The sequence below is a fragment of the Hylaeus anthracinus genome, unplaced genomic scaffold, assembly GCF_026225885.1.
Source record: "Hylaeus anthracinus isolate JK02 unplaced genomic scaffold, UHH_iyHylAnth1.0_haploid 0, whole genome shotgun sequence".
In the NCBI taxonomy this organism is placed as follows: domain Eukaryota; kingdom Metazoa; phylum Arthropoda; class Insecta; order Hymenoptera; family Colletidae; genus Hylaeus; species Hylaeus anthracinus.
The window spans coordinates 25,117,845-25,135,806 of NW_026533254.1; the positions used below are offsets into that span (position 1 = coordinate 25,117,845).

A 17,962-nucleotide genomic window follows, 5' to 3' on the forward strand; every position below is an offset into this window, starting at 1 on the left:
AAAAAACGATTTTAATAGATAAACTAAAATGAAGCTAAAGCGATTTTAATAGTTAAGCCAAACATTAGATGTACAACGATTTCATTTCTAACCATTCTAACAGCTACGAAAATTAATTACCCCCAACGGCCAACTAATAAACAAATTTAATTTCTGTCGAAGTAATTCATCGTCTACGAAAAATCGCGAAATGGACTCCGACTTTGGCGAGTGGGGTCATCCGACACGCGCGACTCGTTTTCACGCTTCCAATTTCACGGGTTTCGAGGGTAGTCGTGGTTTTCGCGTCACGTTTCGAGATCCTTCGCCGGCACGAAAACTTTCGTTGCCCGTAGGACAGAGAGGGTTGGGGGGGGGGGGGGGGGTAATGTAGGGAGGAGTTTAAAGAAGCACTCGAGGGACTCTCGCATCCGAGCGAACGATTAATACGGATCGTGATTAATTTTAGGTACTGCAAGCGATAACCGTGCCTTTATTGTCTACCAACCGGCGACTGGCGCGCGATTATCGTCGTTATTATGTTGTTACGCGTTATTGGCATGATTATCTCGGTTATTATGCTGTTACACATTATCATGCGGCAGCGGGCCCGTGTTTATGCGAACGTCGAAACAAATCTCGATGGAGTAGCTATACCGGCCCCCCTTAGTCACTCAAATGGCCGATTTAAGGCTCATTCAACGCGACTGGCCGGCTCTATTGACCGTAAACGGTTACCAAAATTGACGACCGGTCCCCCGGTAACGAAATAAACAGAGGCAATTAAAAGGGGCATCAAGATCTGGCCAGCAGTCGATGTCACGACTCCTTCGTCCTCTCTGAGCTCTCTCCTCTGATCTATGCAAACAATTCTCGGTTAAGAATAGAACAAATAGTTATTGTTTATAGTCCCATTGGCTCTTGTTCGCTCTACTGATACCAGATCTTTTTTTATTGTTGCAGGAAAATGTACAACCGGCTGTCGCGGAAGTAAGTATTCGATCTCGAGTTGACTGTGGTAAGTTGCGTTCTGTCATCTAACAATGTCGCGTCCTCAACATCCCCAGTGCAGGGAAGCAAGGCGTATAAGGAAGGCACAACGTACGTATACGACCTGGAAGGTACGTTAACGACGTCGGTCTCCGATGGTCAAAACAGCGAGCCCGTCGAACTGACGGCCACCGTTGAGATGTCCGTCAAGCCAGACTGTCTTCACCAACTGCGGCTGAAGGACGTCAAGCTCAACAAAGCGGTAAATTTCCTTTTCTCAAAGTATCTTCGAAATTTGTCAGACGGAGGGCTTGGAGCCAAAGCAAACCGTAGATAAGCATTCACATTCTGGCACAGAAGTTTTCTTAAAAAAATCGTCTGTACTTTATCGATACAGAGCTCTGCTTTATCGAAAGAGTAGCGTGTCAGTGTTCTACCCTATCGATAGAGCGCCCTGCCTTATGCAGTGAGTTGTCTACCTCCCGTATAATATAAATTTCAGTCAAGAAGGAATTCTAATAGATAAAATAGATCTTGATTAATACTAATTTTGTCAAAATGATCTAGACCTAACCCGAACCTCACCCTATCACAAGGCACTGTTTCTTAAAAATCGTCTGTACTTTATCGATACAGAGCTCTGCTTTATCGAAAGAATAGCGTGTCAGTGTTCTACCCTATCGATAGAGCGCCCTGCCTTATGCAGCGAGTTGTCTACCTTACCGACAGCGTTCTACCCCATCGACAGAGTGGTCCATCTTGCCAAGGAACTGCTCTACCTTACCAACCCGATTTTATGTCGCTTTCGCAGCGTGTACAATCCACAATTCTCAAATTTTAGCCTCCGTCCACGCCAGACGTCGAGCAGTACGCGGTCCAGTTCAACTACCATGACGGGCACATCGACACGGAGCTGTGCACCGAACCTGGGGACTCGCAAGCCTCGCTCAACATCAAGAGAGCGGTCGTCTCCATGTTCCAATCGGCTGTCATGAAAGAGAGCGGCTCGGCGACTCACCACGAAGTACGTTTGTTGTTCGCCGAACAATTACCTCATCTAACCACTGTTTCCACTTACACGATCGTTTTTCCAGACCGATGTGATGGGCGCCTGTCCGACCAAATTCTATTTCCGCAAAGACGCCGACACGCTGATCGTCCACAAAACCAAGAACCTGGACGACTGCGCGTACCGCGAGAACGTGAATCAGGGCCTGATATCCGCGAGCGCCGACATGGCGGCGGGCGTCAAATCCTCGCCGCTGATGTCGTCTACGCAAGAACTCGAGCAGCACTTTGAACGCGGCGTCCTGAAGAAAACGTGGTCCGCAGATATCTACAAATTGAAACCGTTCAAAAATGGCGACTCTGGAGCGAGGACGGACGTGCGAACGAGACTTACTCTGAAGAGCGAGAAACCGGACAGTCCCGCGGCAGCTGTGTCCGTGCCCAAGTCGTTGGTCTTCGAGGCGCCTCATCCGGTCCTCAAGTCATCCGCGGACGCCCTCAGCAACGCGTTGAAGGCGGCCAAGGCTGAAGTGGTCGGTGGGATGAAACAAGAAGCGGCTGGAAAATTCTCCGAGTTGACTAAGATCGTCAGACAGAGTTCCAAGGACGACATCCTCTCCGTCTACAAGAAAGCTCGCGCAGGAGGTAGTAAGGAGGAGCAGAAGCTCCTGCTGGACGCTCTGTGCCGCGCGGGAACTGGCGAGGCAGCGGAGGTAGTCGTGGAACTGATCAAGAACAAAGAAGTGAGCGGTATTCAGGAGCTGATGTTCTACGGAGGCCTCGCTCTGATAGGCCACGTGCATCTCCCGTCCATGGTCGCGATCACGTCCCTGTTGAACCAGCCTAATCTGCCGAGAATCGGTTACCTTGGAGTCGGACACGTGATCGGTAAGCACTGCCAGGATCATCCATGCGAAAACGTGCCTCAAGTGAAGGAGGCGTTGCACAAGATCCGCGAGAAGGTGGGCAACGGCAAGGCCAAGACCAGGGAGCAGGAGAATCTGGTGGTCTCAGCTCTGAAGGCGTTGGGCAACACGCGTTTCCTCGACGACGCAACCCTGCAGAAAATAGCGAACATCGCCGCCGATAAGAACGTCCGCAACCGCGTACGAGTAGCTGCCATCGAAGCCTTGCCCGCCAGGTGCTCCATGAAGTGGAAGAACATCTTGTTCAAGGTCCTCGGCGACCTGGAAGAAGACAGCGAAATCAGAATCAAGAGCTATCTCTCGATGGTCGCCTGCCCCTGCGAGCACGTCGCCGCTACCCTTAAAGAGGTACTGAGCAAGGAGACCGTGAACCAAGTCGGATCCTTCATCCAGAGTCACCTGAGGAATCTGCGAGCGTCCACCGACCCGAACAAGCAGAGCGCCAAGGTCCAGCTCGGGCTGATCAAGCCTCGCACCATGTTCCCCGAGGACTTCCGCAAGTTCTCCTTCAACACCGAGGTGTCTTACAACGCGGAAGCGTTAGGGCTCGGCTCCACCCTTGAGAGCAACGTCATCTACAGCCAGAACAGTTTCGTGCCACGCTCCGCCAACCTGAACCTGACCACGGAGATCTTTGGTCGCAGCTTCAACTTCCTGAACCTGAACGCCCGCGTGGAGAACTTGGACAGAGTGATCGAGCATTACCTAGGACCCAAAGGCAAGCTCCGCGAAAAGGACGTGGACGATATGAAGGAATCCGCATCGACGGCTGCGGCCGACATCGAGAAGCAAATCAAGGATCGGTACAGCAGACTGGGACGCGGCAAACGGGACGTGAAGCAGGGAGAGTTGGACAGATTCGCGAAGAACGTGCACCTGAGGGGCAACGAGGTCGACCAGAATCTCGACCTGGACCTGTCCCTGGAGCTGTTCGGCGTCGAGCTCGGTTACCTGCAGTACCAAGGCGACAGCTCCAAGCTGAAGACGAAGATGATCGTCGACAAGTTCTTCGATTGCCTCGACAAAGGCGTCGACATGGCCAAGTACATGAACTACGACCTGGAGAACTACGTTCAGTTCCTCGAGGCTGAACTGGTGTACCCTACCGGTATGGGCTTCGCGTTGACTCTCGGTTTGACGGGGACCAGCGCGGCTCGCATGAAGATTAACGGAAAGATCGACATCCCCGCCTTCCTGTCGGACGCAGGGAACGGAGCAGCTAAGGTGGCCCTCGAGCCCAGCGCGTCTATCAGCGTCGTCGGGTCCATGGTCGTCCAAGGCTTGGGAGCCGAGTCCGGCATGAAAATCGTCAACACTCTTCACACGGCTACCAGCACGGACGTGATCCTCACCATGCTGGACGGCAAAGGCGTCGACATCAAGGTTGGCGTCCCTAAAAAGAAGCAGGAGCTGATCAATATGAAGAGCGAGGTTCTGGTCAGCGGGCCGAAACCGAACACGTACGTAGCGGCAAAGTTCGACAAGGGCAAAGAGTACAAGGACTGCTTCGATCAGCTGTCCCCCCTCATCGGGATAACCGTCTGCGGCAAGATCTCCTACCCCTACGAAGACATCGCCACCATTCACAAGAAGCCCATGTTCCCTTTGAGCGGGCCAGCCGAATTCGCAGTCACCGTTGAGAACAACGACGTCAGCAACTACCACTTCAAGGTCTACCTAGACGCCAACAACCCCAAGAAACGCACGTTCGAGATCCTGCTTGACACGCCCAAGAGCAAGACCAACAGGCACGTGTCCCTGGTCGCGGAGGTCGGCCTCGAGTCTCCCAAGTACGCCAAGATCTCGTTCGACTCGCCCGTGAAGAAGGCCTCCGTCGAGGCTGTCCTCGCTAACAATCCTCAGGAACGGAGCCTCACCCTCACCGCCAATCACGATCAGAATCAATACTACGGGAAAATTGGCGTGATAGCCAGCGGCAGCAAGTACAAGCCCGTGTTGGAGTACAAGATGCCCGACCATATCGAGAAGCTAGCCAGCTCGAAGGTGGGACTCGCGCCGGGTCAACAGTACAACGTGCAGGGCACTGTGGACGTGACCGATTACGAGGGTGGTCAGAAGTTCGTGTTCGACAAGGTTACCCTGATGGCCAACGGTCAGAAGCTCCTGGTGATCGACGGTTCCACCACGTGGACGCCCACCGTCCTCAACGTTGACACGGACCTCGGCTACGGCGACAAGAATCTAGCTCTGAAAGTGAACGGAGAGAGGGACGAGAAGGGCTGTATGCTCGTGATTTCCGCGTTGCCGTCCACAGACCCGAACATCGCGTTCAAATTCAAGTGGGAGGTGAAGAGGGAGCCTGGCCAGATGAAGAACACGGTCACCTTCGTCCACGGACCCGATCCGAACTCCAAGCGCAACCGTCTAGCCTTGACGCAGAGCGCTCGCTTCAATTTCGACCCGAAGAACTTCGATCTAGACCTGGCCAACGACTTGAGCTATCCCGTCGTGAAATTGAACGCGAAAGTCGACCTGAACCTCGCCGTCAACTCCAAGTCGAAGAACACGTTCGGCACCAACATCCTGGTGGAGTACGATAAATTCAAGCTGGGCACGGAGCTGTCCGCCAAGGTGAACGAGAACAAGAAGGGCGACTACGACGTGAACGGCAAGGCCGCGTTGATGGAGAACGAGATCAGAGTGCACGCCTCCCGCGTCGTCCTCGACGACCACAAGAGCAAGTTCGCCAACGCGTTAGTGTTGACCCCGGGTGGCAAGTACACCGCTGACGCGACGGTGACCTACGACGTGACCAAGAACAACGTCAACGTCCAACTGGACGGCGACGCGAACCTGAACGGGAAGAAGGTCAAGGTGGACTCCGGATTGGAGTGCAACCAACAGGCGATCAACTCTCGCGCGTTCGTCAAGGTCGACGGTGTCAAGTACGTCGAGTTTCTGCTCAACACTCGACGCTCCCCGCATCCAACGGGCAACCTGAACCTCAACCTGAAGAGCTACCTGACGGCCACGGGCCAGTACACCTACCAAAACGGTAAAGGAAATATGAACTTGAACGTCGACGTTCCGAAGATCAACCGCAAGATCAAGGGCAACGGAGACCTGACGGTGTCCGGTACTCAACACGTGGGCAACTTCGAGCTGCTCTACGACGCGGAGAAGGACCCCAGCAAACGCGTCAAGCTGTCCACCGTCTCCGACATCAACAAGAACTCCATCGACACCAAGAACGTCTTGGAGGTTCTCGACAATAAACTGGAGCTCAACGGCAAGGGCAGTCTAAAGGGTACCTTGACCAACGGTGAGCTGCAGGTGGAAGGCGATATGACGTTGCCCAACGGACGGCATTTTGTATTGAAAGGGAATCGCAACTCCGTGAAGAAGGAGAACAAGTACGACGTTCAAGTAGACGCGGAATTGGCCGACTACGCGAAGAAAGGCGGTGAAGCGAGGAAACTGACGTACAACATCGTCGCCAAGGACGTCGACCTCCAAGCGTACACCTTCCAGACCGACGCTAAGCTCAAGTACGTCGGCGTCGACGGAAAGGACGTGCAGGTAGCGTGGAAGGGAAAGAAACTGAAGGACGACGAAAAGAAGGTGAACAACGTGAACGTCGAGGTGAGCGGAGCAAAGGTCCCGAAGAAGTTCCAGTTTCAACTTGGATCCAGCTGCGACGAGGACGAGACGACGTACGACGTCAAGTCGTCCTTGGGCGACAATCTGTCCTTGAAGGTGAGCGATCGGTTCTCTTCTTCTTGGGTAGCAATGTTCCAAGACACTCTACTTTCTAATATTTGCAATATTCCAGTATACTCCAAGACATTACAATATTCTACTTTGTAAATTGCAATATTGAAATATTTGCAATATTTCAATATATCCCAAGACGTTACAGTATTCTACTTTTTAAATTGCAATAACCCACTGTATCGCAATATTCCCATATTCGGAATATTCCAATATATTTCAATATATTCCAAGACACTGCAATATTCTTCTCTTCGAATTGCGATATACTTTCAACGAAATTAAAGTCGCTACTTGGCCCGCCAGTTGCATCAGTCCATCGAGAGCTCATCTTCTTCTGATTTCAGAGCAAGGGAAAGATGAAACAAGGAAACGACGAGAAGCCATGCAAGGTGGAGGGTATTTTGGACGTGAAATTGCCGAGCGACAAATTGGAGAACTTGAAGCTGGAGGTGTCTGGCAGCATGCTAGGACCCAACACCCACAGGAATGAAATGGAGAGCGAGAGCTCTGTGACGCTGACGTACAACGGCGACAAGACGGTGAAGATGGAGTCGGAGCTGAAGCTGAAGGAAATGAACGAGCTAGACGAGAAGAGCGAAGGAAAATGGAAATTCAATGTAAACGTTCTGCAGTTTCCACAGTTGAAGACGGGAGGTAGCTACAAGTACTCCCTCTCGGAGGAGAAGAGGACTGGTTCCGCCGATCTGAACGTCAACTACGGCGACAAGGAGCTCAAGCTCAAGACGAGCGCTGACGATGTCCCGGAGATGATCACTGTCAACCTGGAAGCCAAGTGTAACTTGAACTTCGACAAACTGCGCAACGCCGAATTGGTCCTTCTCCACAAGGTATCTTATTCCATCCTTACTCCCTCGATCCTATTCTTCTACTTTATTCCATCTTATTCTATTTCCTTTTCCAGATCTTGAAGAACGAGAATGCACGGGAAGCCGTCGCAACGCTCACGGCCAACGATGGGAAATACTACCTGAAGAGCGAACTTGTGCAAAAAGACGAGAACCATCTGTTCCAAACGACAGCCAAGACACCATCGGGAGAAACAGGATTGATGTCCACGGTGCAGAAGCTGGGACCTACGGAATACAAAGGTACAAAGCTGGAACGTCCTTCGTTTTGAATTCCGATATTCTGATATTTGCAATGTTCCAATATCCGCGATATTGTTAATATTTAACAAGGACGGCAATTCATCTGCTTCCTGTTACAGGCGAATGGAAAGTGATCACACCTCAAGGATTCGCCGTTGCCGACGCGCACGTCGACCTGAACAGCGTCGACGACTTCATGATCAACGCGAACTTCGACAGCGACAAGATCGCCCGTCGTAAACTACACGCTGAGATCGCCAACAAGCCGACAGCCAAGACAGGAAAAAGGATCGTCATCACGATCACCAGCGACGGCCAGAACATCGTAACAGGAAGGTACAACGTCGTAATCTTTGTTATAGCTCGACGAGTTTAATAAGATCCTCGAGTCGACTATTTGCTAAAACCTACGCGCTGTTCTATTTAGTTTAATAGCTGCGCTATTGGGAAAGGCCAGGAGTTACGTGGGATTCCGGGCATCTGCGTCACGACGCAGGGATCGAAACTGCTTATCCGCTAACAAGGAGAACGCAAGACCTTCGAGACATTGATTTCGTCGAGATCCTGTTTATCAAAGTATAGTATTATAGGGCCAGACACTTGATACACGTTTTTAGCTGCTTATGATCCAAGTTTCGATGTTAGAATAAAGAAGGGTTTTGTGAATGTTGGTTGGAAGCAAGATTGTAACTTAACGTATCAAAGTTGTAGGGTGCCAGGTTTCATTTCCGCGCGGATGGATCTCGTCTTTTTTCGAGTAATCTTATTTAAAATAATTAGATTTTGTACTTGAAGCAGCAACTAACATATTGTAATTTGATGAGAGGGCATTGTAGCGTCTTTGAATATTCCAAATATTGCCATTATTGAAACATTGCAATTTAAAAAGAAGAAACTTATAACACATGAAAATAGTAACATTTAGGAAGAAGAAAACTGCAATATATTGGAATGTTGGAATTTAAAAGGAAGAAACTTTGATCATAAGTACCTAACAATGTATCGAATGTCTGACCCTAGAACGCTATATTTTCATAAGCAGGATGACAAAATCTACCAGTATACACAGCGTCAATGAAATCAGTGACCCGAAAGTCTTGCGTTCTCGTTGCAGGATCTACGCGCTGGTTTACCTTGCGTGCAAGCGAGGGGCACAAGGAAGACAGTGCTGCGTACAGTGCTTCCCTGTGGGAATCTCTCGCAACATCCAGCCTTCCCCAACTTACCTAAGAAGCCCTGTGATCTTATTTAACTCGTTACTTTCTCACTCGCTATTTAAGAAACTAACCAAACCATGACACCAGACTCTAACGATCGCACTTTCCACCAATCATTCGCTTGACTATCCTGGTTCTTGACTGTCTAACGATGTTCTGAACGTTCGTGAACTAAGACTGCAATATATATCCAGCACGAGCTACAAAAAGCGCGACGAGGAGGGAAAAGTAGTGGTAGAAGGGAACGGAAGCTTGAAGGTTGGCGACAACACCAGGAGCTCTTCGTTCAAGTACACCCGTCAACAGTTGACCAACAAAAAGGACGGAGAGGTCGGCACGGCCATAGTCCTGAACGCTAACTTCGGGCCCTCCGCCATCGTGGGCGAGCTGAAGCTCTCGAACAAGGAGATCCACGTGTTCGAGAGCTACTGCGAGCAGAACAAGGACTGTGCTCACTTCAAGCTCCAATCGATCCTCGACACCGCGAGTGAGTGGCGATTCGATCAGACCGCGATTTCGAGATCCCGTTCGGACACTTGAGATTTGATTTGAATCGTTTGCTTTCAGACCCGTCCGCGCTCAAGCACCAAATCACCGTGCAGGTCGACCTGAAGAAGTTCAACGTGCCCGCTGAATTCGGACTGAAAACTATCACCGAGGTGAAGGCACCCGCGTTCGACCACACCACGAACCTCTACCTCCACACGACGAAGGACAAGTCCGAATACACTTACGTGGCGTACATCCATCCAAAAGAATCAGGTATAATACGGAGAGCCAACTTGATGAAATTTATGAAACTAATCGTTCCAATCACTGCGCATTTGTGTTTCAAAGAAAAGAATTATCAGAATTCAAAGTTCCATTTAGGTATAAGAATATGGCTGTCAAAATTGAAGCTCTCAATATTAACATTAACATCGCACTTTTCCATTTTTCATACAAAATTTCATAGGAAACATTTTTTTTCGCTTTTTCTTCAGAAAATCTACAGATATATTTTTGTAGGGAATTAAATGCCAATTTTAGTGGTAATTTATACGGAACATTTTTTAAGGTGCACAATTTTGTCAATACTGCAAAAGTAGATTCAGTATTTATTAGTAGCGAATCTCATGCTTTGCAAAAGAATTCATGTACATCTTTTTGATAAGACTGATAGTTGTATGTTCAACTGTGATATTAAAAAATAGGTCGCATTGAAGGTAATTCAATTTTTGACCAACTGTAACTTTGATACAGTTAGCCATATGGAATTTTGACAATAGACCTTTTTTGAAGAGCATTTGATTCCCTAAAAAAATACGTACGTAGATTTTCCGTACGACGTATCGTTAGCTAGTTAGGAAAATCAAAAGAAGGAAAAGAAAAGTTTCCTATGTTATTCTTATGGAAAGTAAGATATTTGAGCTCTTAATGTTAATATTAATGTTATTTTAATAGGCGTGTTCTTATACCTAAACGAAACTTTCAATTCTGCTTAAGAGAAAAATTAATTTTTTTTTTCACATTAACAAACATACTCTTAAACCTAAACGAAACCTTTAATTCTGTTTGAGAGAAGAAAGAAATTTGTTTCTGACCATCCTACTGCACGGTTTTTCGTTCTCGATTACAGCTTCCATTCTGACTTTGCCTTCGCGCGAATTGGCAGTCGTTCTGACGTACGATCTACCGAAAACCAAGCACACAGGAGCATGCAGACTGGACCTATCCGTTTTCCTGGATAGAAAGAACAAACCATCCGATAAGACCAGTTTGTCTGCTAGCGGAGATATAACGGTCGACAAGAACAGTTTCTCCTTGAACGGGGAGACCAAGTTCACCTATCCGACGCAACCCAAGGTACAGATCTAGCCCACCGGTTCTCTACGATTACACTACCAGCCGATAATTTCGATACATCACTGTATTTCTGATCTTTTTCTTCACATTCTCGAAATAGACTAATCGTATCACGGCGAACCAAAAGTTCGTACGTTTTTATGTTGTTCCAGTTTGTTCAATTTTTTGAAGTCATTAAAATTACTTTACATGTTACATATCATTTTGTAGCCTTTGAAAAGCTCTTTCATATTTAATTACTAGCTACGTTAATTTATTGATCGTTTAATTTTCTTTTGGTTTTAGTAAAATCGTGGAAAGATTTTTGAGATTCGAATACTTTTACGTAACTACTGGAAGCAAGAGTTTCAAACTAAGCAACATAGAAAATATTACACAGAGTGTCCCGGAAATGTTGGAAGTCCTTGAAAGGGCTGGTTCGGGGGGCGATTTGAAACAACTTTTTCCTTAGCGAAAATGTTGTCCGAGGCTTCGTTAAGGAGATATCAACAGAAAGCTCCGACCAATCGGAGCGCGAGTACGCCGGAGCGTGGCCTATACTACTCCATCCGTCTGGCGCGTAAAGTATACTACTGCGGCCGTCTGGCGCGTAGCCTATACTACTGCGGCCGTCTAGCGCGTAGCCTACACTACTGCGGCCGCTCCACTGGCGCACTCGCGTTCTGATTGGTCAGGGGTTTTCTGTTAATATCTCTCTAACGAAGCCTCGGACAACATTTTCCCCCGAACCACCCCTTCCAAGGACTTCCAACACTTTCGAAACACTCTGGATACGAACCTTCTATCTCTATTAAAGAAATCTGCCTAAACTAAATCTGTCTAAACTAAATCTGTCTAAGCTGGTTTCTGTGCTGGTTTCTTGTTCTCAACAAATTTGTACATTTAACGAGACATTACCGTAAATCTTCCCTTTTGAAGGACATGTCGGTGAAAGGATGGCTTCACTACGGCGGCGAGAGTTTGCTAGACGCTAATCTGGACATAGACGTCTTCGCCAAGAAATTGCAGAAGATCTCGATCTCCGCCAACGTTAAACGATCGCAACTCCCGGATGGCAGCAACATCACTAGCGCGATCGAGGTGAACAGCCGTGGCCAGCACCTTAAAGTCGACCTGAAATCCCACGCGACCGTCACCAGCAAAGAAGTAGGATTCGGTAGCTTCTTGACGTACAACGACGTGCACCAGAAACCGAAAAGCCTGGGCGTACTTTTCTCCGCGACTCCCTCTCAGGTCAATCTGCTGGCCACGTTGCCTGACAAAGAGTTGATCAAGGACCAGTGGAAGATGACGTTCTCGAAAGACTTGCAGAAGGTGGACAGAGAGCTGTCCCTGCTAGGCGAAAGTCCCGACGTGATCACCTTCGAAGCCAAGGACCTGAATCGTTTCAAGTTCAACAAATACAAGAAAGGTACGTATCGTCGCCGGACTTCCTAGCCTGAGGGTGGACGGTGGAGCAGCGAGTAGCGTAGCCGACTACCACGCTGAGAGCCTGGGTTCAAATCCCGGCCGTCCGCCCCGATTTTTCATGGTTGGATTAGGGACGGCTGACGAATATAAGTACCGAGAAGCCTATATGGCAAAGGATAAGCAATGGGAAAATAAAAGACATTAAAAAAAAAAGAGAAATTGGAAATAGTAAACACATGTAGTGGTGTAATATGCTACACTTCCCATTTACCTTAAAATAAACAAAGACAAAGGCTTCTTAACGCCGTCAACGAAAACTGATTTCAATTACGTAATTTCAGACAAACGTAACGACCAGCTGACCGTGAACGGTCGAATGGTCATTGGCCAGTTGGTCGAGGTCCACGCGGACGTCTCCAAAGACAACGTGAAGAAGGACTTGTTCCACGTGTTGGTCCATCTCGACGAGAAGCAATTCCTCAAGCCTGACTTCGGTTACAATAAGGAGAACGTTGCCGAAGCTGTCGTAAGTAACATTTTTCATCGATAACAAGGTATCGTGGAGACGGTGTCGCGCTGACTTTGGACATTCCAGGGGGCCATCAGAAATGAAAACATGGAGCGTCTAAAGAAACTGAAGGACATCCAGGGGTACGTGGTGGAGCAGCTGCAGGTGGAGTTCGGAGACCTCGTGGAGCATCTGAAGAAAGCGCAACCGAACTTGAAGCCACTTATGGAATACTACAAAGGGGAGCTGAATAAACTGGAGAAGGAGATCAGTGCTGACGAGACCGTCCAGGAAATCCAAGCTACCTTGTAAGTCTACTCGAAGCGTCGATAACCACGTGAATATTTCTCAACATTTCCATCGGAGTCAAATTTTCTTTCAAGACAATTCAAAATTAACGTTCGTCGTGATACTTATTTTTATAATTTTATCGAAATTCTAACAAGATCTGTCATTAACATCGTACCATCGAAGTTATGTTATTTAGTTCCATAGTAAAAGTATCTATAAGTATCAAGTAAGCGGTTTACGTTTCTTTTTTTTTTTCAAAGTTAAAAATGAAAATACTTCCTTTGGTTGAGCGGATCTCGTTATCTCATGAAATTCCTCCTTCTCCAAGGAACAAGTACTTCGGCGTGGTGGTGGCAGCCGTAACGCAAGCGATGAAGGATGTCACGGAGGGCCTGACGAAACTGCAGAAGCAACTCCTCGAGATCCTGTCCAACCTGAAAGAGGCCATGAAACCCGTCTATGCGCAGCTGAAGGAGTCCTGGGACAAGATGTTCCACCACTTCATGGAGATCATCGACGCGGCAGCCAAACTGGCGACCACTTACCTCAACGCGATCCTGAACATGATAAACGAGCACCAGAAGGAGTTCCAGGACGTGCTGAACGTAGCCTCGGAAGTGCTTCGGGATTTCGGGGAGGTCTTGTCGAAGACGTTGGAGCGAGTCAGTCGCAGTATCGAGGAGTTCTACAACCTTCTGATGAACCAGCTGAAGGCGCTGCCCATTTACGAGATGGCGAAGCAGAGGTTCGAGGAACTGAAGCACTTTGAGATGCCTGAATCCATGCTGGTTCCCATAAAGGAGCTCTGCATAGCGACGAAGAACTTCATGTCCACCAAAGAGCTTGTCGACTTCGTAGAGACCGTCTGCAACTTTATAGTGATGCACGCCAAACGCGAGAAGGTATGTGGTTGAGAAACGTAGCGACGCACAGTGGTTCGGATGGCCAAAATTAAAAGGAGTTTTCGGATCTTCGTGAATCTGGTATCAGAATTTCAAAATTCAAAATGGCGGATTCAATATGACCGACATGTATATTAAAAAGTTATTGGATTTTCATGAAACTCGGTATTTTATGGTTATTTTGGTCGAAAATTACGAATCCGGTATCAGAATTTCAAAATTTAAAATGGCGGATCCAATATGGCCGACATGTATATTAAAAAGTTGTTAGATTTTCATGAAACTCGGTATTTTATGGTTATTTTGGTCGAAAATTACGAATCCGGTATCAGAATTTCAAAATTCAAAATGGCGGATCCAATATGGCCGACATGTATATTAAAAATATTAAATTATTATGAATTCTTATGTAATAGGATTTCTAGGTTTATAGGGCAACATAGTTAGAATACATTGGCAGAAATAACAATAATAAATTACTGTTAAATTAAAATTAAGGATAATAAGGTTTGTTTTAATCCCGCGTAAACAGGCTTCCTTTCCTAGCAAGCCTTGTACGCACAATATTGAAAAAAGTGTGTTCGAAACTTCAAAAATTGCATTTTGGCCAGTTTTTTTGGCCATCCGGACCACTGTGCGACGACTTCTGATCCTGTTGACTTTTATAAAGAAATTACGTGGAGTCATCGTTACTTCTCCTCGCAGGTCGACGAAATAGCCGAATTGAAGAAGATTTACACGCAAGCTTTGGCCGCTGTTCGATCCGTCGTCGGTATGGTGCAAAGCCAAGTGACGTTGCACAACCTATTGGACGTGATCCAAATCCCGCAGGAGATCGACTACAGCCTTCTGACCAAGCTCCCAGGCATTTCCTCCTTCAGATTCTCGGTCTGGAACCTGTTGCGCAACAGGGAGCTACCGATGCCTCTGGACGTGTACCACGCTTACAGGTGAATAATTAGGACGAAAGATCTCCAACAAACCGATGATTGCAAATTTCATTGTTTTAAAGGGGGTAAGGGCGCTCTAGGTCCCCCAAGAATAAGTTCGACAATTTCTTTCAAAAATTTGTTGAAAGCGGTGAAAAATTCAAGGAGGGTATTTTATTATGTGAATATTAAATGCGTTAGAACAAAATTTTTTGATATCCTTTTCTTCTAAAATAGTGGTCTTGGAAAAACATTCAAAGACGACCTCTTTGAGATTTCCTCGTGCTACAAAATATCGTTTTACTTATTCTTGAAGCGTTAAGGCAAGATATTAAGAAAGAAAAAATCGATTCATTGAAATTTCTGGCGTGGGCTCACCCTTTACAGAAGCACGTCAGTCTGGACGACCAAGCCTCGAGATTATTTTTCAGAATTTTTACTTCCGAGACTATTTCCTCGGCATGAGGGTGTGCACGTTATAAAGTATACAGGGTGTCTCAGAATTAATGTAAGAACCGAAAATAGCTGAGACGATTCCGGGGTAGCTGAGACGATTCTGAACCATAGTTTCCTTTGCAAAAATGTCAGACGGTGCTTCGTTTTTGAATTACTAACGAAAAACCACCGACCAATCGCAGCGCCCGAGTAGCGCGCACTCAGCCGCGAGAGCATTGGCTCGAGTCAGGATTGGTTGTCCGCGCCAGGTGGGCGGGCGTAGCCACCTAGACGCGCACTACTCGGGCGCTGTGATTGGTCGGCGGTTTTTCGTTAATAATTCGAAAACGAAGCACCGCCTGGCATTTTTCCAAAGGAAACTATGGCTCAGAATCGTCTCAGGTACCCACCAGCTCTTACACTAGCCCTGGTACACCCTGTATGTATTCCGGTATACAGTCAGTCCCATAAATAATCGTAACCTCCGCGTCTATCAACAAAATCTGTTTAAAGTAGGTTTGATGTTCGCAAGTGTATGTTAGTGTAAATATGTTGACGTAAACGCTGTAAATTTTAAATTTCCATCGAATGGGTTAATTCCTGTTTTAATTCCTCCCACCTTCTCTGTCCAGGCCAACCAACTATCTGAGCGACATCGTGCCACCATTCAGCAAATCAGCAGTGGTCGTCGACGGTGGACACTTCTTCACGTTCGACGGGCGTCATCTGACCATGCCCGGCACCTGCACCTACATCCTGGCGCAGGACATGCAGGACGGTAACTTCTCTGTGGTGGCGAACTTCAACGACGGAGTTCTAAACAGCGTCACGGTCACGGAGCCCAAGGAGAGCATCACGCTCAAGAATAATGGAAACGTTAGAAGACTTTTCTTTCGTTAAGGGGCCATGCTACGTGACGACCAGTTATTTCTGCCTTTATCGCGATTTTATTTGTCTCGATCATTACATTGCACGTACTCGAAATCTTTAGTAAAAATTTACTTGCATTTAAACACGCAACACGATATTTTTCACGCATAAATATAGTGCAGAGTGCATATCTTTTTGCGTGCAGAGCTCTCGAAAGAAGCCACAGGTCTATAAACTAAAAATCTACTTTATTCTTTGACCCAGAAAAAGTAAAAGGGAAATAACTAGTCGTCACACAGTTGCGAACCCGTTGACATTGTAGACTTGCAAACGAGTAACTGTGAACGTAATTCTCGGGAATGGTGGTTACAGATCCTGGTGAACAACAAGCCTGCGGACTTCCCCGCCAGCACGAAGAACCTCCACGCCTACTTGGTGCAGCCCTTCGCCAACGTCAAGTCCGATTACGGCGTGCGCGTCACGTGCTCCAACAGTGGACCCATGATCTGTGCCGTCCACGTTTCTGGGTTCTACCTAGGCAAGCTGCGTGGCATCCTAGGCGACGGCAACAATGAGCCCTACGACGACTTCACTTTGCCATCGGGAAAGGTACGCGAGAGGTCTCCGTAGGTCAACCCCCCCGTTCACTGCCAGGGAAATTTAAAGCGATTTGCCTTGAGCGTCAAGATTTAATACAGATGTAAATTTAATACAGACCTGGGTTATTTGTGCTTATAATACCATTTTTTAACGCACGGTTCTTCTCCCTTCGCGCCAGGTAGCCAACACGCTCTTTAACGCAGCGCAGTAACTCGATCCGCTTTTGTTTGTGAAGAAACAGTCCACCCATCTTTTCACTGCACCCCGCCACGCGCATCTTAACCTGAGTTATCGCACGCAACAGCACACTTTCAATGACCTAGACTCTAGGTACTAGAGCGTTGGCTTGTGATCTACCTTATTATTTTGATAATCAAAATTATATATGAGTCTATAAAATTATCCCTTGGGCAATCGTAAACAATTTGAACTACGAGACATCTCATACTTGGCAGCGAACGGATTAAAAGCTATTAAACTAAATATTCGAAACAACGTACGTTTGCTGGACACTTTCACGCGGTCGTTACGTCTTCCAGATCACCGAGAGCGCGACAGAATTCGGAAACGCGTACAAACTGAAGGGCGATTGCCCGGCTGCGACCAGCGTCGACCACAAACAGCGTGCTCCAATCTGCACGGAGTACTTCACCGGTCAGAACTCCCCGCTGAGGTAAGCCTACTTTCTCCAACATGATTTTTATATTGGCCGCTGGTCTTCCTGACAGGAAAATGTAGGCGACGAAATAACCTAATGACTTAATACGACTTAATGGCTGACGAAATTGCAGGTCCTGCTTCGATTACGTTAACCCAGCCAAATATCGCGACGGCTGCGACCACGCGGTGGCAGCCAACACGCAGGACGGAGCTTGTTTAATCGCAGCGGCTTACCACTATTCCTGTTACGCAGCAGGTCTCAAGAGCACTCACGTTCCATCCTCTTGCAGTAAGTTACACTTTGTCCAAGAGTCCTACGAACTTGTCTTATAAACGTGTTCGAATTATTCAATCGATATCAATATTGAAATACCGTTAATGTACATACTGTCTGAGTAAGTTTGCTGTAGTTCTTGATGGGCGGCAATATTGAATACCGTTAATGTACATACTGTCTGAGTAAGTGGTATAGTTCTTGATAGATGGCAATATTGAATACCGTTAATGTACATACTGTCTACACGGAAATACTGTCTGACTAGGTTTTG

At 47.4% G+C, this 17,962-nt stretch overlaps 1 protein-coding gene across 2 annotated transcripts in view; it reads left to right on the forward strand.

Moving 5' to 3' along the window:
* LOC128893522 (apolipophorins) overlaps positions 1–17,962 on the forward strand; it is a 42,974-nt gene that overhangs the window by 20,224 nt on the left and 4,788 nt on the right. Inside the window, exons 2-20 of one of the 2 annotated variants that reach the window (XM_054154534.1) lie at positions 943–969; positions 1,047–1,231; positions 1,811–1,993; positions 2,064–6,620; positions 6,983–7,486; positions 7,561–7,747; positions 7,867–8,083; positions 9,141–9,451; positions 9,532–9,726; positions 10,583–10,809; positions 11,728–12,220; positions 12,561–12,745; positions 12,815–13,035; positions 13,347–13,920; positions 14,626–14,870; positions 15,917–16,160; positions 16,527–16,763; positions 17,294–17,427; positions 17,546–17,703. In XM_054154534.1, coding sequence (XP_054010509.1) covers positions 943–969; positions 1,047–1,231; positions 1,811–1,993; positions 2,064–6,620; positions 6,983–7,486; positions 7,561–7,747; positions 7,867–8,083; positions 9,141–9,451; positions 9,532–9,726; positions 10,583–10,809; positions 11,728–12,220; positions 12,561–12,745; positions 12,815–13,035; positions 13,347–13,920; positions 14,626–14,870; positions 15,917–16,160; positions 16,527–16,763; positions 17,294–17,427; positions 17,546–17,703 — 9,084 coding nt within the window. The remainder of the gene's footprint in view (positions 1–942; positions 970–1,046; positions 1,232–1,810; positions 1,994–2,063; positions 6,621–6,982; positions 7,487–7,560; positions 7,748–7,866; positions 8,084–9,140; positions 9,452–9,531; positions 9,727–10,582; positions 10,810–11,727; positions 12,221–12,560; positions 12,746–12,814; positions 13,036–13,346; positions 13,921–14,625; positions 14,871–15,916; positions 16,161–16,526; positions 16,764–17,293; positions 17,428–17,545; positions 17,704–17,962) is intronic. The other variant, XM_054154541.1, reaches the window with a different exon arrangement.